Genomic DNA, 25,614 nt, shown 5'->3' with positions numbered 1-25,614 from the left:
ACCGTGCGTTCCAAGCCTCGCTCTGAGTAACACTCTGGGAATGTGATTGGTCTGTCAATTTACTTTTCCTCACGTAAAGATAGCATTGCCGCATAGGCCGGAGTTTTGCGCATGTTCAGTACCATAGAGCGTGGTCTGGAAGAGTAGGCGTGCAAATTAAAAGCTAGTGTGACCTGGCTGCTCACTTTGCAGTTTGCATGTGTCATATGCGAGTAAAGGAGACATGGCTTCTGTCATCAGGAGAATAATCTGCTCTTCAAAGGCACCAGCTGCTATTGGCCCCTATAGGTAACTCAAAGCATTGATTACTTGTATAACACTATATAAAGAGCACCTAAATAATGTCTTAAAAGGCATTTTGTAACATTTTTGTTCCAAAATATGTCACATTCTATTGCTGTTATTCCATAGTCGTCCTTTTTATTGTTCACATACCTGCTCGTGTTTTTAATGTCGTCTCCCATCAATTCAATATGTTTGTTAATGAAGACTATCACAGTAGATAACGTGTGTTTCTAGTTTAACAAAATGTTCCACATCAAGAATGAGGGTGCCTGTATTTTCTAAAAAGAATATCGGCTGTGGGCATTATTTTTACCACCTACTGCTTGGTTTCTAAATAAACCAACGTTTGTTTTTAAAATGGGAAAGTTGGTTTCATTTTTTTTTCTAGTTGCATACTAGAATATGCTTCTAGTACAATTTTTAAATGTTCTAATTCATTAGCCCATTTTATTATTACAGATGTGCATACTGGAATCTATATGTAACCCATGCAAATTCTTTAGAAACATAGTTTAATTCCTGATCATGTGGTAGGAACGTCCGCACAATAGCAAAATGTTCCAACAAATGTGAAGCTTTTTATAATTGCATTTGATTATCCACTTACTAAAATTAAGCTCAAGACGTGTTTACCGTGAAAAATACGTAGATTATAAAATCTGTTTCGAGTAGAGCGTCTGTATCACTGTTTATTTTCTATAAATTGTTGCTGTATAAAATATTACATTATTTTGTAGAGATATTGTAGTCACTTAAAGGACCAGTAAATACAGTAGATTTGCATAATCAACAAATGCACAATAAAAGACAATGCCATAGCACTTAGTCTGAACTTCAAATGAGTTTTTTTTTTTTTTCTGACAAATTTTAAAGTTATGTCTATTTCCTCCACTCCTGTATCATGTGATAGCCATCAGCCAATCACAAATGCATATACTGTACATATATTCTATGAATTCTTGCACATGCTCAGTAGGAGCTGTTGACTCAAAAAGTGTAAATCTAAAAAGACTGTGCTCATGTTGTTAAAGGAAGTAAATTGGAAGGTTATTTAAAATTGTGTGCTCCATCTGAATAATGAAAGTTTAATCTTGACTTGAGTGTGCCTTTAAAGGGACAGTCTAGTCAAAATTAAACTTTTATGATTCGGATAGGGCATGCAATTTTAAATAACTTTGCAATTTTACTTTTATCATCAAATGTGCTTTGTTCCCTTTGTGGCGTTTTTGAAAAGCTAAACCTAGCTAGGCTCAAACTGATTTCTAAACTGTTGAAAACCTCTTAGCTCAGAGCATTTTGAAAGTTTTTCACAGTTAAACAGTGCTAGTTCCTGTGTCATATAGATAACATTGTGCTCACTCCCGTGAAGTTATTTAGGAGTCTGCACTGATTGGCTAAACTGCATATCTGTCAAAAGCACTGAGTTAAGGGGGCAGTCTGCAGAGACTTAGATACAAGGTAATCACAGAGGTTAAATATATATTAAAATAACTGTTCGTTATGCAAAACTGGGGAATGGGTAATAAAGGGATTGACTATCTTTTTAAACAATAAAAATTCTGGTGTAGACTGTCCCTTTTAAGTGAATAGTTAGTATTATTTTTTTTTTATCTATGAATACAGGGTTATCGCCTTAATGGGACATTCCAGTCAAAATTTAAATGCACATAGATTAATTACATCTTTGAAGAGAAACATATTTGCAATATACATGTACTGGCAAAAATGCTTCTAGTAAAAGTTATGGCTCATTTAGTGTTAACATTTTTTCTCTGCACATGTATGTGAAGAATAGCTAGATATTCTCAGTGCACCAGTATTTTAAATACTGCAGCTGATCAGAGTGTCAGTGGGGCTTGTATCATGTCAGCAATTAACAAACTGGATCATTACCAGATGATACAAGCACCTTAGACTCTCTGAGTAAGTGCTGTTGGTAAAATGCTGGTGCACGGTGCATACTTAAATACACATTTGAAACAGCTATAGCTTTTATTAGAAGCATTTTTGCTAATACATTTATATTGCAAAAAATGCTTCAATTCAAAACTGAAATGCATCCATGTGGATTCCAATTTTGGCTGGAATGTCCCTTTAATGATTAGCGTATTTTAAAATCGGTAATATACAGTGGTAGCTATAGACCAGTACCTGCCTTATTTAAAGGGACACTGAAACAAAAAAAATTGTGTGATTCAGATAGATCATGCAATTTTTATCAACTTTATAATTTACTCCTATTATCAAATTTTATTAATTCTCTTGGTATCTTTATTTGAAATGCAAGAATGTAAGTTTAGATGCCGGCCCATTTTTGGTGAATAACCTGGGTTGTTCTTGCAGTTTGGTGGATAAATTCATTCACCAATAAAAAAAAAAAGTGCTGCCCAGGGTCTGAACCAAAAAAGCTTAGATGCCTTTTTCAAATAAAGATAGCAAGATAATGAAGAAAAATTGATAATGAGTAAATTAGAAAGTTGCTTAAAATTGCATGCTCTATCTGAATCCCAAAAGAAGAAAAATGGGTTCAGTGTCCCTTGAACACAGTTTTTAATCCATCTATATTCTATTTACATAGTAAAAACAATGAGTAATTTTGTGTTTACAATAAATACATCCCATAGGATTATGTTTGTTTTTACTAATCATAAGGAACTACTTACAAAATAGGATTCACAATTCACATATTGGGTGAGTCCGTTCCGTATGTCAGTAAGAATCAAAGGTCAATGCTGCATTTTGTATTGCAAAGCCAGGATCTGTAGGCAGAGGGTTTTTTTTACAAGATCATGCCTTTAACATTACGTCGTATTATTTTTACACCTAAGGCACCTTCAAGGAATGATGTTTACAGGTAAGAAATATTCAGTCTAAAAATGACTGCAAAATGTTATAGTATTTTAATTCAGTACAGCACATTGTATACTTCCGTGTGCTAAACTAAATACAGCACTCATAAGATCTGTTGTGTGATTTAATTGGAAGCCTGTTTCCTTTAATGTTCTTTTAATTTGAAAATATGGATGTAGGCACTGCTGCTGTACTTGCTGTGATTTTCTTGGATTTTCAATATGCCTGAATTTCATCATAATGTGAAGTTATTATGCATTACTTGCAGCAAAAGGTTTTTTATCTTATTGAGAGAGAAAAATGTACTTTTCCAAGCACAGTGACAATATCCAAAGGACAGTGTGCAGTAACTGTTTTAACTATGGCATTTGTTTTGTTCATGCTGGTGCCTTTTGATCGTTCCTACACTTCCTATTAATTCCAGAGGCCTACGGTAGACATGCCTTATGTAAACAGTTTGTCCTTTTTGTGGAGTGTTAATCTGAAAGTTTTTAGAATCTGTAAGAATTTGTGGGAATACTTGTGCTGCGTGCACAAAACTTTGCACAGTGTGGTTGTTGACACTTCTATTAAGGGCTAGATTTATTAAAGCTGAGGCGTACAGGGGCACGTATACGCGCCCCTGTACGCCTCAGCTCGCCTGTGGCGGGGCGAAATTACCCGCAGGTATTCGTTATTGCACACGAGCGCAATTTTGCGCTTGCGTGCAATCCTGCCCGTGCACAGCCAATCAAGCGCGGGCAGGAGCTATCAATCTCCTCGGTCTGACTAGACCAAGGAGATTGAATTTTGCCACCTTAAACGTGGCGAATAGGTTAGGGAAGCGGCGATCTGGTGACCGCTGCTTGATAAATACGGCGAGCAAGTTCTTATGAGAACTTGCAGCCGTAGGGCTTTAATAAATCTAGCCCTAAGACTACTTTATAATGAGATATAGTTTTAGGAATGTATTACAAAGAAAATGTTATCAAAGGGTTAAATCAATGCAGTATTTGGGCTACTTTCTGTTTCCTAATATATTACAGGGAATGGTAGATTAAAACACTTCTTTTTTTTTTTTTTTTTTTTTTTTTTTTTTTTTTATGACATTACACTCACTTTTAAAAAGGACCTTTTAACCACTGTCATAAAAGAATGCAGGGGGAGTTATTGTTTACTGACCAATGAAATGTGATTAGTCCCCCTCTGCATACGTTTGCATATCTCAAAATAACTCAGTTGTAACCACAGTAAGTGCAACAACTGATTCCTTTGGAACTCTTATTCACTTCAAGACTAATAAAATATTGGCTAGTAGAATGTTATAAATACCTTGCGCCCAGTGATTTTACAGAATTGACCTGTTCTCTGTATCTTTCAGTAGTAAAGAACAACATAGTTTGCTGTTTAATACTTATGTTTATCATTTTATTGATCATGATCTAGAACAAGGATGGTCATCCTGCATCATGAGGGTGCAGGAAAAAGCATAACTAGAAATGTGTGCTGTGGGGACTTTTGGTGGGTGGGCAAACTGTGTTACCACAACTCGCAAAAGCATCTGGAGGTGGGAACAGCAGATAGAGGGTACCCTGCAACCTTACTAAATCTGGTCCTGTGCCATTTTACTTTTTTAGGAAATATATTATGTGTATGTTTAATAGCCATACATTTTTATCTATGACCCTTAAAGCTTCTAAAATATTTGCTCACAACAGCCCCCATGTGCTAGGAAGTTCACCGTCGCTGATTTCAAATATAAATTTGAATCAGAGTGATGCCACTTCACTGCACTGTCTTATGTTCAAATTGGCTCAAAAGATTTTTATGTAATATAATGATGGTGCAATAAGGTTGATATCAAAGTACTTTGTGTTCTGCTGAGTTAGCATTTTAGGGAATTGTCAGATTTATTGTGATAATACAATTGTTTTGTGTTTCATAAGTAGTTGTATATGATCGTGAAAATCATGGCTAGGATATGGGTATACTGTGACTTCATCCCAGTGTCTGCACAAAAGAATATGTAACCAGTTTTGGTTTGGTTTTTCTCCTGTTAATTTTATATCATCATGAGTTGCTTCCAGTTAACCCCCTTCATGCCAGGGTGGAAGTGCTTAGATCGGAACAAAGTTCCGATGTAAACTCTTGCTTGAAAAGGGAAATTGCGCAATCATAGATGCGATCACGTGATTTGAAGGCCAGGATCGGATTTGGCTAAGGGTGATAGGTTCTGCAAACCCATCAAAGGCATAAAATACCTTTTTAGATAGTAGTATTAAAATGAATATGCTAACAAAGTGTAAACATTTTCTAAATAAATGAAGATCCAAATTTCTGCAATTGGTTTATCAACCAAGCCAGACTTTTTGCTGGTCATTTTGCTGACATAGTACAAAAAATGCAAGTTTAGCTATCTTATCACCTCTACAGTCAATTAATGACATATATATTTGGCATAGTTAGGCTTGTGAAGTCTGCAGCGTACACTACTAATGGCAATTGATTGCAAAGTTGTTGTGTTTTTTTTTAACTATGCATTTTTTTTCTTTTTCTTTTAAATTACAATCGCAAAGTTCTTCCGGTGCCTTTTTAATTTATGAAGAAGACCTGACATATAACATAAGTATTAACCTTTGAACAGAAATATTGAGCATTGGATTGAGTTTGATTACGCATGTGTTTCTGTTTTAGCCAAGCGGTAGTGGTAGACAAAACCATGTATGTATCTGGTCAGCTGGGAATGGATCCTATAAGTGGGCAGCTTGTGCCTGGTGGCGTTAAGAATGAAGCGAAACAGGTACAATTCTTTCATTTTATTATCACCACTTGTGACATTACAAATGATATAACACTGATGCAATATTACAATTTCCACCCTAAAAGTAAACTAACTTTGCTCAGTTCTATATTGCTGTATCATGATATATCCTAGACTTAAGCAGTAAAGACCGCTACTCCATAACTTGTCTGCTGCCTCTGTGGCTGTGGTCTTCAATCTGCCCGATCCTATACGATCGGGCTGATTGACACCCCTTGCTAGCGGCCGAACTGCTTGTGTAATGATAAATGCCATTTATGTGCGGCGGACATGATACATAGTATCATGTCCGCTTGCACTTTGATAAATTAACCCCTTGGAGTTCGACTGCAGCATTAATTTCCACTGAGAAGTAATACATGGGATCACTTATGCACATTTGGAGTTGGGATTTAGTCTCTAATTGACTTTTTTGGACATATCCTTTTGCACTAACACATTGGGGTTTTTTTTGTTTGATTTATTATTGTTTGTGTTTGAACACGTTAATAATTTTCTTTTTGTGTATTTAAAATATCTCCTATCTTCCCTCCTCTACAACACACATGAACTTTATTCCTGTCTCACATCCCTCAGCCAGCCATGCTCCACTGGTTTTAAGCTTAAACGTAAGGCACACTCATCTCCTTTCACTGATCTTTCTTCTCATTGCAGCTGGGTATGTCTCGCCTAACTCAGGTCCACTCTTTGCTTCCCTCTGCTCACTACCCCAAATGACACCTCATAATCCTTACCCAGGTAACCCTCTCAACCTCATATTAACTGCACTTCTGTCAATACCCCGCAATTTTCTTGTGCCCTTTGAAATGCACGCTCTGTATGCAATAAACTCCCATCTATTCACAACCTATACATTTCATGATTACTTAACCTGTTAGCCCTCACTGAAACTTGGCTCTCCTCCTCTAACATAACTGCTGTAGCCTTTCTGTTCTATGGTGGCCTGCACTTTAGTTACCATCCCAGGCCAGGAGACAAGGCTGGGGAGAAGGTATTATTCTGTCTCCATACAGTACCTTTACCCCCCCCTCTCTCTTTCTTTCACATCTTTTGAAGTTCACACTATCCGCTTCTTCTCCCCTGTAGCTCTCTGTGTTCTTTTATCTATTGGTCCTCTGGCCCAGCATCACAATTTCTGGACCACTTTGAAGCCTGGCTTCCACACTTTCTCTGTTGTAATGTCCCTTCTCTCATCTTAGGGGACTTCAACATACCTGTTGACGATCTAAACATGACTGCTGCCTCTAAACTTTTATCCCTTACCTCTTGTGGCCTGTCTCAGTGGACAACTTCTCCAATCCACTGTGAAGGCAACTCAATTGACCTGGTCTTCACCAATCTCTGTTCCCAACTTCTCTAACTTCCCTTTTCCTCTCTATGACCTCCATCTACTAACTTTGTCTCTTACTCTACCTGCGGCATCTTTGCAAGTCCCCAAAAAACTGTTACCTTTTTATAGGAATTTTAAATTATTTGGATCTCACAGACTTTTCCACTGAACTGAATCCTCTACTCTCCAACATTTTATCCCATATATAGAAGCACTTACCAAATCCTGCCGTGCACACCTACACAACATTTCCAGAATTTTTCCCTTCCTTACTCAAAAAATGATAAAAATACTAATTTAATTCCTTCATTTTGTCACACATTGACTATTTCAATCTACTTCTAAATGGCCTTCCAAAACACTGCCTCTCCTTCCTCCAATCTATTATGATAGCTTCAGCTAGACTCATCCACCTAAGTAGCTGATCTACATCAGCTGCTCCTTTCTGCCAGTCTCTACACTGGCTCCCCATACACTCCATATTACAATTTAAAGTACAGTCAGGGGAAAAAATGAATTAATAAAAGTGAACTTACGCAGCTCGCAGCATGCACTGAAGATCAGGAAGTGAAATCCTCCAAAGGAAACTTCTACCATTTAGCAGAGTGGTAAAATTAGTAACACAGTAATCCTCAAAGAATAGCTTGGAGTGGCGTAGCCTATACAGTGGATCAGTACGCAATACAATATGAGGAAGAAGGAAAACGGCAGGCACTACTACCAGAACTTTAGTCAATAAAAATTCAAATTTATTCAAAATAAGTAAAAAGTTTAAGCAGACATGGCAGGCAAAAGGTATGCAGGACAATCTCTTAGAAAGTTTACCTTCACTTTAAGAACCAGTGGCAGTAGTTTATAGATTGCGCTCTCTCTCTGACAGTGAAAGCAACTTAGCGACTTACAATCTCAGTCCCCCTCCCCTCTTTAAATGCACTACATACTGTAAAAGTTTTAAAGTGAAATACTCTGTACAAACTGGAACAAAATAAAAAATGCAAATTCAAAATATAACTCCTTAAGAATCGGGCAAAAAGACCAGAGCATTTTTAGCATTTTTGACATAACTACATTTAAATAGAAATAGAGCCTTTTTTATATTTACCTATCAAAAAAAAAATAATATATATATATATATATATATATATATATATATATATATATATATATATATATATATATATATATATATATATATATATATATATATAATTTATTGATCTAGGCCCATTTTTGTATATTTCATGCAACCATTTCACTGCCAAGTGCGATCAAATTAAAAAAAAAAAAATTTTTAGTTTTTCACAAACTTTTGGTTTGTCACTGAAATTATTTACAAAAAGCTTGTGCAATCATGGCACAAATGGTTGTAAATTCTTCTCTGGGATTCCCTTTGTTCAGAAATGGCAGACATATATGGCTTTGCCATTGTGGTTTTTTTTTTTTTTTTTTTTTTTTGTCATTAGAGGGCTGCTATTTGCAGCTGCGCACCACACTATATTTATTATTCTCAGCAGTGAAGGGGTTAATTAGGTAGCTTGTATGGTTAATTTTAGCTTTAATGTAGAGATTACCCTCCCACCTGACACTTCCCATCCCCTGATCCTTCCCATCCCCTGATCCCTACTTGATCCCTCTCAAACTGCTCTTTCCTCCCGCACCCACCAATGTTCACCCCCATCTTAAGTACTGGCAGACAGTCTGCAAGTATGCAGTTTTACACTTTTTTTTTTTTTTTTTTTTTTTAAATTATATTCCTTAGTGTAGGATTCCCCCTTTACCTTCCCACCTCCCTGATATCTCCCAAAAAGCTCTCTAACCCCCTCCCCCTTCTAACCAATTCCCTCCATCTTAGGTACTGGCAGCTGTCTGCCAGTACCAAGTTTTCTATTTTTAGAGTTTATTTTAATTAAAAAATAAAAAAAATATTTTTGTCTGTAGTGTAGCTCTGCCAATGTGAGGGTTGGCATGACTATTTTCACTTGCTGGTGAGTTTCAGAAAATCTTCCCCCTACAGAATATAAACCAAAATGAGTTAATATTTGAGACACCTTTCATTTGACATTTATTAAAGGGATATGAAACTCAAACATTTTATTTTGTGATTCAGAGTATAACATTTTTCTAAAAATATCTCAAATGTGCTTAGTTCTCATGATATTCTGTGTTGAAGGGATACCTAGGTAGACATCTTGGAGCACTACATGGCAGGAAATAGTGCTGCCATAAAGTGCTTCAGAAATAGGCCTGCTCCTAAGCATATGTCCCTGCTTTTCCAAAAAAGATACCAAGAGAACGAAGAAAAATTGATAATAGAAGTAAATTAGAAGATTGTTTAAAATCGCATGCTCTGTCTGATTGAAGGGATACTAACCCCACATTTTTTTCTTTCACGATTCAGATAGAGCATGTGATTTTAAGCAACTTTCTAATTTACTCCTATTATCAATTTTTCTTTGTTCTCATGTTACCTTGATATGAAAAAGCAGTAATAAAAGGTTAGGAGCCTGCCCATTTTTAGTTCAGGACCTGGGTAGCGCTTGCTGATTGGTTTGCTACATTTAGCCAAAAATCAGCAAGTGCTATCCAGGTGCGGAACAAAAAATGGTCCGGCTCTAAAGCTTACAGTACTGCTTTTACAACTCAAGATAGCATGAGAACAAAGAAAAATTGATAATAGGAGTAAATTAGAAAGGTTCTTAAAATCTCATGCTCTATCTGAATTATGAAAGAAAAAAAATTGGGTTTAGTATCCCTTTAATGAACAAAAAATTTTGTTTTTCATGTCCCTTTAACAAACGTGCAATCCTTCCTATTCTAACCACAATCTGGATAATATTTTTATTTGTATAGCGCCTAAAAATTCCATAGCTTTTAGAAGACATACATTTTGTATCTTAACTTCTTTGTTCTATATTCATAGCCAAATTAGTGACAGTAGTCTCTTTTAGTGGTTAGCAAGCCAAAGTGATCAGTAACTGACATTTCTGTTCTGTTTCCCCAGGCTCTAATAAATATGGGGGAGATTTTGAAAGCCGCAGGATGTGATTACAGTAATGGTAAGTTTTAATGTAAGAATATGTGACTGCAGCGTATACAGCTCTGAAAGTCTTCACTAGTCAGTCAGAACTTAACCTTCATATGTTACAGGAAAACAATATAGAGAGAATAATAAAAAATAAAATAGCCAGTGATCTACAAGAGAACCAGAAGAAGAAATCAATTGCACATTTTATGGAGCATGTCATGTTGGTGTGCGTGTTATTAACCCCTTAATGACAACTGACGTACCAGGTACGTCATGCATTAACAAGCAGTTAATGACAATGGACGTACCTGGTACGTCAGTTGTCTAACAGAGTGCTGGAAGTGATCACAATCACTTCCAGCAGCTCTGAGGGTATTGCAGTGATGCCTCGATATGGAGGCATCCTGCAATACCCCTTTACAAGACTCCGATGCAGAGAGAGCCACTCCGTGGCCTTCTCTGCACCGGTAGTGATGGTGCCGATGGTGCCTTTGTCCGGTGGGAGGAGGGAGGGGGATCTGGGAGGGGGTGGGGGTATTGTGGGGGGGCTGCTACACTACAGAAATAATTAACAATACAAATAAAAGTTATAAATAAAATTTAAATAGTTTGGTTTGTGGGGCCAAACTGGGTACTGGCAGACAGCTGCCAGTACCCAAGATGGCGGTAATTAGGTAGGGGAGAGGGTTAGAGAGCTGGAGGGGGGGATCAGGGAGGTTGGTGCTAAGGCAGGGGTCCATCACAACTAAAATATTTTATAATTTTTATTTAAAAAAAAAAAAACTCTTATTTAGTACTGGCAGACTTTCTGCCAGTACTTAAAATGGCGGTAACAATTGTGGGGTGGGGGAGGGAAGAGAGCTGTTTGGGAGGGATCAGGGAGTGGGATGTGTCAGGTGGGAGGCTGATCTCTAAAATTAACCCTGCAAGCTCCCTACAAGCTACCTAATTTAACCCCTTCACTGCTGGGCATAATTCACGTGTGGTGCGCAGCAGCATTTAGCGGCTTCTAATTACCAAAAAGCAACGCCAAAGCCATATAAGTCTATTTCTGAACAAAGGGGATCCCAGAGAAGCTTTTACAACAATTTCTGCCATAATAGCACAAGCTGTTTGTAAATCATTTCAGTGAGAAACCTAAAATTGTGAAAAATGTAAAGTTGTTTTTTTTATTTGCTCGCATTTGGCGGTGAAATGGTGGCATAAAATATACCAAAATGGGCCTAGATCAATACTTGGGGTTGTCTACTACACTACACTAAAGCTAGAATTAACCCTACAAGCTCCCTAATTAACCCCTTCACTCCTGGGCATAAAACATGTGTGGTGCGCAGCGGCATTTAGCGGCCTTCTAATTACCAAAAAGCAAACACAAAGCCATATGAGTCTGTTATTTCTGAAAAAGGGGATCCCAGAGAAGCATTTACAACCATTTGTGCCATAATTGCAGAAGCTGTTTGTAAATAATTTCAGTGGGAAACCTAAAGTTTTTGACAAAATTTGTGAAAAAGTGAACTTTTTTTTTTTTATCGCATTTGGCGGTGAAATGGTGGCATGAAATATACCAAAATGGGCCTAGATCAATACTTTGGGAAGTCTTCTAAAACAAAATATATACATGTCAATGGATATTCAGGTATTGCTGACAGATATCAGGGTTCCAAAGTAACTAGCGCCCATTTTGAAAAAAAGTGGTTTGGAAATAGCAAAGTGCTACTTGTATTTATTGCCCCATAAATTGCAAAAAAAGCAAATAACATGTAAACATTTGGTATTTCTAAACTCAGGACAAAATTTATAAACTATTTAGCATGGGTGTTTTTTGGTGATTGTAGATGTGTAACAGATTTTGGGGGTCAAAGTTAGAAAAAGTGTGTTTTTTTTTTTCCATTTTTTCCTCATATTTTATCTTTTTTTTTTTTTTTTTTTTTTTAATAAATTATAAGATATGATGAAAATATTGGTATCTTTAGAAAGTCCATTTAATGACGAGAAAAATGGTATATAATGTGTGGGTGCAGTAAATGAGTAAGAGGGAAATTACAGCTAAACACAAACACTGCAGAAATGTAAAAATAGCCATTGTCATTAAGGGTAAGAAAATTGAAAAATGGTCCGGTCATTAAGGGGTTAAACGGACAGTAATTTTTTTTATTTTATTTTTTATTTTATTTTTTTTTATTCGTGATTCAGATTGTGTATAATTTTCCAATTTACTTCTGTTACCTAATTTGCTTTGTTCACTTGTTATCCTTTGTTGAAAAGCATACCTAGGTTGGCTGAGGAGCAGCAATGCACCTCTGAGAGCTAGCTGGTGCTCGGTGGGGGCACATACAGTATATGCCTCCTGTATTTGGCTCACCTGTTGTGTTCAGCTAGCACCCAGTAGGGGATTACTGCTCATTCAAGAAAGGGTACCAAGAGAATAAAGCAAATTTGATAATAGAATAAAATTGGAAAGTTGTTTGAAATTGTATGTTCTACCGGAATCGTGAAAGAACAAATTCATTTTTTAAATGTTCTATCTGATAGGTTGATCATAATCATTTGATATGTTTTTATAAAGTCTATGGGGACTTTGTGTAGCTAAATCAGTTGTTTTTCTGAAAGATTGTGATCATCCCCTGAATTAAGAGAGAGAAAATTTGGGTTTCATGTCCTTTTACCCAATGGAGCTGGTAGACCATATCCGCAAAATATGACTCCATTTGTTTTGCACAAAACCTATATTTAACCATAACTAAGCTGACTGTTGCAACCTGCTGACAACGTAATTAAACTAGGGGGGAAAGTGCAAAATTTAAAAAAAAAATGCATGTTTACTTTTTTGTATGAATTCTTCTATATATCCAACTCAAACGTATAGTGTCCTAAGTGCCCACCTCCAAGAGGATATAGCTAACCAGAAACCATATAGACTAAACCCTCTTTCTGCCATTGAGTTATCTCTATCAGCACATTGCCACACATAGTATAATCCTGTATACCTGCCCCTTTAATCACAAGAACACAACACTATTTGCTGACTGCCCAAATGAAAGTTTTTGTCTTCTGCCTCTAACACTTGGGGACTGAGCCCCAAACATCCTCTCGCTTATACAGAATTCCTTAAGAAAAGGGGTGGAAACTGTAAGTCGCTGTGAGTTTCCTCCCATAGAAAGATGCTTTTTGTGAGGAAGAACAAATAATTTGCTGATATAAATTACCAGTTGTAAGTAAATTTATATTGATTTGTTTTTAATGCAGTTTAACTTATAGTATCTTCAAGTCTAGTATCCATTACTTTTTGTCAGTTAAAGGGACATGAAACCCACATTTTTTTTTAAATTTATTTTATGATTCAATTAGAGCATACAATTTTAAACAACATTCCAATTTACTTGGGTGAGCCAATAGCACATGGCATCTATGTGCAGCCACCAACAAGCAGCTCCTGAGTCTATTTAGATATGATTTTCAACAAAGGATATCAAGAGAATAAATCAAATTCTCTTTCTGAATCGGGGGGGGGGGTGGAAATGTATTGTGAGTGTACACCTGATAAAACAATTATTTGATATCTACGAGGTAAAAGGATTAAAGAATATATAATATATTTAAAGTTTTTAAAAGAACTTCTGGCACACTCAATGAATGGTTGTTGTTGTTTTTTTTATTATTATTCATACTAAAGAATTCTTCTGTCCTCACTCTGACAATGCAAGGTTCATTTCACATAGAAAAAAATACAAAGAGCAACGTAGAAACAATGCAATTTATAAAAGATACAGAAACTATGATTTTAGTTTGTTAAAGTTTAACATTAAAAGTACAATCACAATTTGTACAAATAACAACAATCCGAATGCATCACAATAATAAGACAATGTAATATAAATATTAAAATACAAAGTGTAGATGTAACAAAACTCTCATTTCATATAGCAAATAATTGTACATCCAGAAATGCAGAGAACGCCCCTTGAAAGATGGAAAATTATACAAAGCATTACATATTTTGCTAAGTAATAGTTTTTGTATTTCTCTTAATATTATGCTGGAACAATAATAAATATTTATAATCTGAAGTTAAATCCAAAATACAAAGATTTCTGTATTATGTCGCAAATTCTTAGCCAATGCTCCCTGGAAATTAACCTGCCATAGGGGAAATGGACAGAACCAGACGCGTCGTCCTTGCCTGTGCATCTACCCATATAGCAGAACCTCCATTTTTAGCAGTTGGACAAAAGTCAGACAGGACCAGGATGGGAGGCTTGACAAATGGTCAAGCACTATGAACCAAGACACAGAAGTTTATGTATTCTGGGTTTAATGTCAGTTATGTTGGTTCACCCTTGTCCAGTGCTCTCCAAACTGTGTGTCGTTACACATTAGTGTGTCGGCGGCAGTGTTTAGGTGTGTCCCTGCTTCAGCACTAATTTTTTTTAAATTCTTTTTTTTAATTTTTTTTTTTGGTTTCCGACTTTCTGCCTACAGGCTACGCATATCACATGATTGATACCTAGTGGGTTACAGGTCATCTTAAAGGGATAGGAAACTCAAAAAATATATTAATTTCTTCTGAAACAGTGTGAAATATTAAATGTTTTTGCAAATATGATCGATTAACAGTTTATTACCGTTTGCTTTATTTTTTTTAGTTAAAAATCTTTATTCTGCCAAACCCACAATGTATCTAATTATACACATCCTATTCAGATGTTCTACCTAGGTAGAAACATCATGGTGACCCCCGCATGCGCAGTTAAGGTTCATAGTGCCTAGCACATGCACTTATAAACTCCTGTGTAAGCTCTGTGTAGAGACGCATCACTAAACAAGCGCCGATGGAGAGCGGACAGGTGGTGACGTAGACATCAGAGGGGAGAGGCGCGGAAGTACTAGAAGAAACGAAGATGGCTGCAGAGCATTTTGGATAATAGTGCTCATGCGATTCCCTTAAGTAAGTAGTGCGCATGCGATATCCCCTATACAAGTCTTATGAATATTAATTTAAAATGGCCACAACTAGTTAGTGATTGGATGGGGCTCAGTAACTCATTATAATAAAACTCTGCCTACTTTATGGGTGGTCGCTGCCGCTCGTTTTAGGCTATATAAAATATATATTTGACAGTAGTAAGAAGCTTCATTTCAAAACAAAAGCAAGTATTTTTTTTACATGTTTGTTTATAATTCTAATAATGCTATTTATTTTACTATAATTTGAAAAATATTTCTAACCCTTTAACCTATTGGCGGAGCACAGCGGGAACTGAAACTATTCCCATTGGCGGCACATTGGCTCCTGACTGCAGGTGTAGTCTCCTCAATCGACTTGTGACTACATGTGTAGTCAGTGAGTGGGACAGCAGTGTGTTTTTGCAGCGAGCAGTAGTCCGTTGGAATCGCAGAGCTCTGAGGGTGGCAGCTTAAACGGGAGCTGAAGTCAAAGTGTTGTTTTTTGCAGCTAGCTCCCAGTAGTGCATTGCGCCTCCTGCTCTTGATATATGGATAGGAAGTGGAAGCTTAAAAATGCTTGATAATGAAATGCGAGTGTCTATCTAATATTCCACCAAATATTCAGAAACTGTGTTCATCCCATCAACCTCATACATCCCATTAATATAGTAAGTAGCTATTGGTGTTATTAAACTTTTTTTTTTTATTCTTGCACATACATACTGTTACTTGTAAATACATTTTGTTATTATATAATTTATGTATGCATCTGTATATCTTAAAACAAGTTAGTTTAACCTCCTGTTAGTACAATTTAATTGCTGTGTTGCGAAATGATGTAGGTCTAAAAAGTGTGTCATCAACATGAAATGTTTGGAAAGCTCTGCCCTAGTCAGTACGCACCAGACCTGACTAATATTACTACAGACAATGATACTGTAAAAGAAAATGTATTCGGAAAAAAGAAAACTGTGGGAGAGTATTCCCCTCCAAAACGAGAATATTTTTCTGTTTTGTGGGCATCCAGCTTGTAATGCAGGTGTGAGATGTTTCCCAGATGTTGGCTTTACACTGTTCAGATAGAGTAGCATCTAAATCAGCTGCTCAAGACTACAAGACAGCAAGTGAGCACTGGGCCCTTCAGATACTTGCACATTTTTGTACTGGTAAGCTTTAATGGAACATTGAACAATCAAACTGGAAATGTCAACTTGAACATTTTTCCTTATGTCCTTTTATCAATGATAGGAGTTTGTCAGCCTGGAATCTTTTGTTATGATCAAGTAGCTCTAAACATTTCAATAATCTTGGGTATATATTAGTTTACAAATTGCTATCTTTTGTTGAAAATCTGAAACTGGGACAAAAACAACTTTAGTCCTATAAAATTTTGCAGTAGTGCTTGTAGTTCAGAGACCCATGTTGCCGATGTGATAGCCACAAGAAAATCAGTTTTGAATAGCTGGAAAAGCCTAAGGAGACCCCAAAAATACATCCAAGATTAACAGTAAATCTCATTGAGGCATGGTGGTTCTTGCTTTGGGAAGGATGTGAGCCAAAGCCTAAAAGATTTGTGCAACTAATGGACCACCTGTCTACTTGGTACCAGAAAATGGTACTGCTAAAGATGGACTCAGGCTGTCAAGGTAAAATACTTTGTCATTCAGACAGAAAATATGCAAAATATTTGTAGATTTCTTAGCTTTGAGCAAAGGCTGAATTGCCTCCTCTAATATATTTAATTGTCACAGATATTGACCATTCAGTAGTCAGTCTGCAGATTTTATATTTGAGGGTTGGAATGCAGAAAAATTCTCTTTTGCAACGCTTCCTTTTGGGCTGAAAAAACCACAGGTTTCTAAATCAGAACAGAATAACTGTTGTTGCCTTCAGATTCTTCAAAATAGAGGAATTTTTCTAATCATCCCTATTAATGGAAACACACCCATTTTGCATTTCATTGCTATAGTATGTTATAGAAGGGTATATACTCACAGGAATTCTTCCTAAGCAAACAAACTATATAAGATAATAGATTCATTTGCTTGTTTCTGTCGGATCTATCTCAGACAACATACAAAATTCAGCTTGCTGCTAAAATGAACTGTTCTGTATAGTTGACATTCTTAAATAGTCTGCCTGAATATTTTGACGGTTGGAAAATATAATTTTGTGAAACTCACTACATGTCTTTGAACCCTGTAGGGGTTTTGTTTAATGAAGCATCCTAACACGTTGTGCCCACTTGATGTTCATGATAAGACTTAGTTGTCTGAAACAAATCTCAGATGTCCGTTCCACAATATTTTTTTTTTTTTTTTTTTACCTGCTCTAATGTTAGTGTGATGCTCCTCTCTGTATACGGATAGATAGTTGAGTCTTTGTTAAGTTCACTATTCTCAAGGTTTTTGGGACAACACACTGCCCCCAACCCGTAATGTCTTGAATTCTTAGTTAAATGGTCATAACTGTGCTCCAAAATATTGATCCATATGCAATTTTTGTTACCAGCTTGTTGGGATGGCATTAATATCTTGTTCTAATGGAAAGATTTCCCACCCCCAAAAAACTATAACCTGAGCAAAGCTTTCTATCTCCATTTCATTATAAGTAGCAGAAAAATATTGTGAAAGTAAATGTGTTTCTGTGTGTAACGATCAGACATCTGCCCTCGTATGGAACCGGAGCACCGATCATGCTCCGGTTCCATATGCAGGCAGATTCCTGGAGCTCAGGAACTCCAGCACTCGGCTTTAATTTAACAGCCGAGACTGCTGGAGCTTCCTGAAGCTCAGACGTGTGTATGTATGTATGTATGTGTGTCTTGCTGTATATTGAGCAGAATTTATGTCTATATAGGTGAAGGGGTTAAGTGGCTGGAAGTGATGTTGTGAATGGACTTGAGTTATGTCCCAAGCTATTTATCAATATGATTATTAATCTTGGAGCACCATGAGTATGCCAGGTATAGGGCTTTTGTTTATTCCCATTGCAGGGGTTAAACGTGGGGGGAAATTTTTTATCTTGAATAGTATTTCTCTAACAAAATAGTGTGTGGTTTTTAAAATGTCCCTTTTGATACTTGTTTAACCTTACCACATGTATGCAACCACTTATCGTAGCATAAAGTACCTCCATTTTAGCATGCCATCCTTATTAAAGGACAAAGTAAAATTTTAAACTAATGATTTAGAAAGAGCACACCATTTTTAAATGACTTTCCAATAAAATGCTGTATCTGAATCAAGAAAGAAATTATGACTATTGTCCCTTTTTAAGCTTTGCTACTTCCTGTCACTTCCTAACGTATTTCCTAGTTTTCTTCCATAATAACAATTTCCTCCTCGTCAGCACTAGTCTAGTCATACTATCACAAAGCTGGCTGTTGTGAATATTGTCCTTTATTATTTTTATTATTATTATTTCAGTAGTGTACCCGCAAAGTGTATTATGTGTTTAGACACAATAAATATTATGGAACCTCTATATCCTTCTGATAATGTAACTCAATATTTATATAATAGCGGTTACCAACTTTGCAGGAGCAATGTGTGCAATTTAATAACACCCTGAACTATATCATTTGCAAAGGATGATAATAAATAAATAAATATATATATATTATTAGTTCTGATTTGTCTATTAATTAAACAGAGACCAGATCAATAAACAAACTTGGTTTATTTAAAATAATTATTGGAAATAATAAGCAATATTTGAATAAAGCAAATCAATAAGCATTCATTACAATGATTTAATGATTATCAGGTTAAAACTAATGAAAACAATCACTAAATTATTTTACTTGCAGTAGCTTTCATGTATAATAAAGAAACAGAAACTTTTGTTATTTAAATTCTCAGCATAGCTGGCAAGAATCAGGTAAACTAATAATCCTGGCAAACCATAAGAAAATGGTATTACCAGATTCCTGATTTGACCCAGTGTTATTGTCGACAGATAAGAGCCTTAATCTCCATTTTGTTTTTATATATTTCAGTTGTAAAAACAACAGTTCTTCTTGCTGACATCAATGACTTTAATGATATGAACGAAGTCTACAAACAATGTAAGTACTTTTTTTTTTTTTGTGTAATAAAGTCTTTGTTTTAACCCTTTGAGTGCTAATGAGTTTCCCACTCTGGTGCTAATGACGGCTCAGAGCTGTTACTAGCACTCTCCCACCTTGAGGGAGATCTGGGGGCTCCTACCCCGGCAATTGTGACTGTAGAGTGACAGGCATCGCCGGGGCTTTCCGTTTTGCGTGGTGACGTAACGCGCAATAACGTGATGACGTCACCGCGCAACTTTATTTATACTTAACAATGTTAAAGTGTCAGTAAACCTAAAAAATGTTATATAATTCTGCACATTTTGCAGAATTATATAACATTATTTTAGTGTTATCGTTCTAAACCCTTTTATTCCCTTTGAATTTTTTTAAAATATGTCCGTTTTTCAGACCCGCTCTCTGTACTCTTCTGAGCGGGTCTGTTTTTTGTTTGTTTTTTACACAGCGCATCAGGCCAGCTGTATAGTCGCAGCCCGACCACGCCATAACACTAAGTGTAGCTCGCTCCTGCTGTCAGACAGAGCAGGAGCGAGCTGCACTTAGTGTAATGGCACGGTCGGGCCGGGCTGTGACTATACAGCTGGCCCAATGCACTGTGTAAAAAAAAAATAAAAAAAATAATAAAAAATAAAAACAGACCCGCTCAGAAGAGTACAGAAAAACGGACATATTTAAAAAAAAATTCAAATAGAATTATATAACATTATTTTTTTAGGTTTACTGTCCCTTTAAGTATAGGAGCAGGGGGCATGCTGCTTAGAAGCCTGTATCTCAGGCGTCTAAGCAGCTACAGACCCCCCAAAACCCACCATTGGAAAGGTAATTGCCTAAACTTTTCAACAGTGTAAGTCTTGGGGGTCTGAAAAAAATTAAAAAAAATTGTTCAAAAAATAAAAAAAAACATTAAAAATAATCTTAGCACCCAGGTGGGAAAGTGCTTAGCAATAAGAAAGAAAGCTACTTTGCAATATTTATTTTACTGTCTTTTGATGTAAAATTCATTAAAAATTGTGTGTTTATTGGGGGGAGGGGTTAGCTGGCCACATTAGAAAGTGATTGCTTAGAGCAATTTAAACTAATTTACAGCTAACTCTAATTGGCCACAATCAAGGAAGACGAGATGGAATATGTTCACTGGAGTTGTCTAGTGTTTTATCCTAAATTTTGAAAAAGGTTACTATGTAGATATTCACCATGCAGTGCTTTAATTGTTTATTTGAATTATGAATTTTAAATAATTTTATGTCCTTTTTAACGTTATTGCTAATTCAATTAAAAAAAAAAAACATGCTGAGGATAAAAAGGAAAATATTCCACAAATATGATTAAATAAACATAACTGCTGCCTATTAATATAACTATTAAGATATTTAGACAATACTAAATTTATCTTTGGCTTGTAACAGAGGAAGACACAAATCTTTTTCTTCCTATTATTTATAAACCGTTTTATTTTTAGTGGCCTTGTAAGGAATAAAATGTCTAGGCTAATTATGCGCAGCCAGTGATTTTCACGAATCTGATCGGGCTGCTCCTGTCTATTAAATCGGGAGACACTTAAGAGCAGTAATGGCTGACCTTGGCACCCCCTAATCATTTTTGTGAAATAGCAAAATTCGCCAGTGTCAAAGGGAATGTGTTGCAGAATTTTTATGAGAATCTGCCATTTCCTATTTTTTTTTTTTTAAATAAAAGTAACTCAAAATTATAGTGACGTATTGTTAAAAATAACAATGTTGCCAAATGCTTTTAACATTTTGTCTACAGTTTTTCAGAGAAATTTCCCAGCAAGAGCTGCATATCAAGTTGCTGCTTTGCCACGTGTAAGTAGAATTTCAATTTATGAGTTGTAATGATACATAATGTATGCAGATCATAAGCGAGAAACATTTTTAATACAAATATAATTTATAGATGCTATTTGGCCAAAATAATGTGGACACCCCTAATAATTGTGTTCAGTTATTTCAGCCACACCCATTGCTAACAGGTGCATACAGTCCAGCACATAGCCATGACAAACATTGGCAGTACAATGGTTAATACTGAAGATCTCAGTGATTTTAAATGAGACACTGTCATAGGATTCCACCTTTGCCACAACTCCCAGGTTGTGATATTTCTGACCTACTAGATCTGCCCCGGTCAACTTTAATTGCTAGTATTGTGAAGTGGAAGATCAATAACAGCCCAGCCATGAAGTGGTTAAAAACAACAACTCAGAGCAGCTATAACCAAGCTTTGGCTAGAGAGGTGTAAAGCAGGTTGCCATTGGACTCTGAAGCAGTGGAATCATTCCCTAGAGTGAAGAATAATGCTTCACTATCTGGCAGTCTGATAAAAGAATTTTACTAAATTTTTTTTTCCTTGGAGGATTGTAAAGATTATTTTGAGAATGTTTGTAGTGCTGTAAGAATTTTATGTCAAGTCTGATAAAAGAATCTGGGTGTGACAGATGCCAGGAGAATGCAACCTACAGGAAAGACTACTGTAAAGTTTGGTAGCGGGAGGATAATGGTCTGGGGCTGTTTTTCAGGGTTTGAGCTAGGCTCCTTGGTTCCAGTGAAGGGTCATTTTAGACAATTAGGTGTTTTCAACCTTGTGGCAACAGTTTGGTGAAGGCCCTTTCCTGCTCACAAAGCGAGGTACATAAAGACATGGTTTGACAAGGTTGGTGTGGAGGAACTTGAGCCCATTGAACCCACTTATTTGGGATGATTTGGAACGCTGATTGCGAGTCAAACCTTTCTTGTCCAGCATCAGTGCCTGACCTCACAAATGTTTTATTTTGGCTGAATGGGCAAAAATATTCACACACTCCAAAACATTACCAGAAGAGTTGTAGCTTTTATAGCTGCAAATGGGGCCCAACTCCATATTAATGCCCATGGTTTTAGAATGGTATGTCCAGCAAGCTCATATAGGTGTCCACATACTTTTGGCCAGTATTGTTGCTCCTGTGCCACTAGGGCATAAAGCTCATTCTGTACATAGTGAACAGCTAATGCAGACCTTTGTTCTCAGGACTTTTATTAAACAAACTATGTTACTGTGTTTGCATAATAAATATATACAGTTTATATTAAAAAAATCTCAATTTACATTTAAATACAACCAGTATCTAAACATATGTGTATTTTAAATTTCACACTCTGATAGGTGCTATATAGCCTGCTTAAGAATAACTAGTTTTATGTCCCAGAGATATTTGCATAACAAATAAATTGTATACTTTAAACTTTTATCAACACTCACTTGAAATTTCTATCACTAACAAATCCTTTCTATCACTAACAAATCCCTCTGCCTTGGAGTATTGCTTTACCTCACATATACAATCTCTCACCAAATCTTGCTACCTCCATCTGAGCATTGGCAAAATATGTTTGTCACTCAAGACACAACAAAAATTCACTACTTCGTTATATCATGTCGTCACCACTGCAAGACCCTACTAGCAGTCTTAACATGCAATAGATGAAAAACAAAGAAATAATAATGGCACTACCTGAGAGTTGTTTCCTTTATGAAATATAGCTTGGTCTACAATCAACTTATAGTTTTAATTTGTGATAGGTGGTCTTACTAGACCTTAAGGGTTAAAATTTCTAAGGAAGGAGGTGCTGTACTCTTGAGAGACTGAGGCGAGGGTTGTAGTGTGAATTCAACACTAACACAAGTGTACATAAATAGCACTCAACTAGCAATAATAGATTAACCCCAAATATGTTGTGTGTGTGTGTATTGGTGACAAGAAGGTTGTATAAAATATAACATTAAAGTAATGTTAAAAACACAAAACAGCCATATGCAGCAGTTCATAGATGCAAGATCACCCACAAATATTGAGTAGGTGTAGGAGTGTAGTGATCAGCTGGGTCACTTAGTTGCAATTTATATTATAAGAATACTGATAAGACCCAAACAGGTAGGGGCTTATGGAATATCAAAATATTGTAGCCCTGTCCTACAATCCCTCCACTGCTGCACCCCACTTTATCTCTTATCGCTATATACTCCCATAGCTAACTCCTTTGCTCTCTTTTTTTAGAACCGTTTCTCCTTTATATTTTTAGCTATTCTTGTGCTTATTATACTTGTGACCCCCTCAATGATTTTGGTATCTTTCTTTTAGGGTGGAAAAGTGGAGATTGAAGCTGTAGCTGTTCTGGGACCTATAACTGAAATTTCTTCAGCATTGTAATGAACATTCTTTTAAAATACTCTGCCAACTGTGTCATAACACTAAATAAATAATATTTAGAATATTCCAAACATTTATTGGAATGCTAAAGCAGGGATTTTTCTTTAAATATTAAACTTGGTTAACAGCCAGAATGTTAAGGAGCAAATCAAACCTAATTCACAAATGTTTTCATTAGTCGCTGTCTTGTATGAAATAAATGTTAGAAGATATCACTTTCTGTTATAAAATAAATCCTCTTATTTCCGTAGATGCCTGAAATTCTTTGTTGAACTAAGATTTTAGGTGACATATAAATGTATGTGGTCCATGTTTGCACCATAAACACTTTTATCACATGTAATATCAAATTAAGTGATTCATACGAAAGTACAAGGTCTTGAATCATTTCAGAAACAATGTTGTCGTCATATGTATCCCTTCTGAAATGAATTAATGTAATTATAGGTGCATACTATGTTTCACTAAATGCTCGTAACAAAGAAGGTAACTTAAAGGATCAGTAATTACAGTAGATTTGCATAATTAAAAAGACAATGCAATAGCGCCTAGGGGTCAATTTACCAAGCTCAGTACGGAGCTTGATGTCCCGTATTTTCGGCGAGCCTTCAGGGTCGCTGGAAACAAAAGTTCTGAAACAGCGGTCTAAAGACCGCCGCTCCATAACCTGTGCGCCTGACCTGAGGCGGTGGACAGAAATCAACCCGACCGGGTTGATTGACACCCCCTGCTAGCGGCCCATTGGTTAAAAAAAAAACCCACAACAAATCAACAGTGTAGCCACTGCTTACAGATAGATCACAGGGCAAACATTACAGAACTTGGGTTCTATTGTCACATTATTTTTGTTATTTTATTTTTTTATTACAACAATCAATCAAACTGTTCTATATCCCTTTAAAGTATGTTGGAAAGACTTCTGTCTACCTTGCTCGACTGTTAACATAAGGGACCTAGTCCATGATAAAGCCATAGCACCAGCAAAATTAGTTCTCAATCTCTTGTGCACATAGGCAATAAGGGATAATAAATGTTGGCCAAGGAAATTTTGGAACAAGCATGAAGGACAAAAATTGTTGATTCAAAATAATAAAAGCTTAAAATATCTCAAGCCTATAAAACAGTTTCTTGATGGAACAACTATTTTAGAATTACTATTCAGAGAATTCCCTCAATCAAGATAAATTAAGTAATCTTAACAACATGCTGTCCTAGCTGTGGACAAAAACAATTGTACAATTGTCTTAAGTCTTTAAATGATGATATTGCAACATCACCAAATCCAAATTCCATTACCAAGATTTAGAAATGTGCTTGTACCGATAGCTTGTTTGTGTAGAGGACTCTGCCAAAGACTATGGAAACAATTGGTAATCAGGCCATGTCAAACACCTGAAAATTAGGTGGCCCTTTGCCATTATACTTATGATTATGCTGCGGCATGTGTGAGATGAGGCTCTGGCAGATGTTGGAACGTACAGGTTTTACTTTCGTTTTGGTAGGCTGCGCAGCCTGGGAAGGCTTGGAGCGCTTCTTACGATAGCAAGGGGCAGTCCAGAATTGCGCACCATGTGACCGGGTGTGGTCACACTGTTTTCCTCTTTCCTGACTGTGCGGTTTACAGGAGACGAAGCGGTTTTTCTCTGTTGGGCCTGGGTCATAGGAGGTAATGAGTGCCCCAGCCATTGGGGGTATAAAGGTGCTGTTTTATCTTATTATTAACAGTCTGCTGTAAGTTATGGAGGATAGGATTCTGACGCGTTAGAGAGTACTCCCTGTGACTAATCAAACCTCAGCGCCACAATAGAGGGGTGTGGGCATGAAGGGGTTAATGGCACACAGCTCTGGTTCCCTTATCCTTAAACTCTGCAAAAGGACCTCAAAAGAGACACCACATTAACCCCACTTCCGGTCCACACTGCTCTAATTAACAATTTGCCTGCAGCCACCACCAAAACTTTTAAATTAAAGGGGAGTTCTGGGGAACCCCTAAAAACTCACACTATTTAATACTTAGGTAACGTGCCTTTTAACCTTGTCTCAACAGGAGTGTGAGTTCGGATATTAGAGCCCAAAAGACAAAATGATATTTTCTATCCATTTA

General features: G+C 36.4%; 1 protein-coding gene across 1 annotated transcript; it reads left to right on the top strand.

The window, feature by feature from the left end:
* Positions 1 to 122: 122 nt before the first annotated feature.
* RIDA (reactive intermediate imine deaminase A homolog) lies at positions 123 to 23,760 on the top strand. The gene is made up of 6 exons (XM_053715238.1): positions 123 to 288; positions 5,809 to 5,914; positions 10,267 to 10,321; positions 19,235 to 19,303; positions 21,074 to 21,129; positions 23,442 to 23,760. Exons 1-6 carry the CDS (start codon positions 224 to 226, stop codon positions 23,508 to 23,510), a joined length of 420 nt encoding a protein of 139 aa, XP_053571213.1. The 5' UTR covers positions 123 to 223; the 3' UTR covers positions 23,511 to 23,760.
* The last annotated feature ends 1,854 nt before the right edge of the window (positions 23,761 to 25,614 follow it).

This window comes from Bombina bombina, chromosome 5 (genome assembly GCF_027579735.1).
Source record: "Bombina bombina isolate aBomBom1 chromosome 5, aBomBom1.pri, whole genome shotgun sequence".
Classification (NCBI taxonomy): domain Eukaryota; kingdom Metazoa; phylum Chordata; class Amphibia; order Anura; family Bombinatoridae; genus Bombina; species Bombina bombina.
The sequence above is the reverse complement of the archived record's forward strand: the minus strand, read 5'-3'. Positions and strand labels throughout refer to the sequence as shown.

Coding starts and splice junctions, on each gene's coding strand:
- RIDA (XM_053715238.1), top strand. CDS start 224: ATGGCTTCTGTCATCAGGAGAATAATCTGCTCTTCAAAGGCACCAGCT. Junction 289..5,808: donor GCTGCTATTGGCCCCTATAG/GTAACTCAAAGC, acceptor TTTCTGTTTTAG/CCAAGCGGTAGTGGTAGACA. Junction 19,304..21,073: donor GAACGAAGTCTACAAACAAT/GTAAGTACTTTT, acceptor TTTTGTCTACAG/TTTTTCAGAGAAATTTCCCA.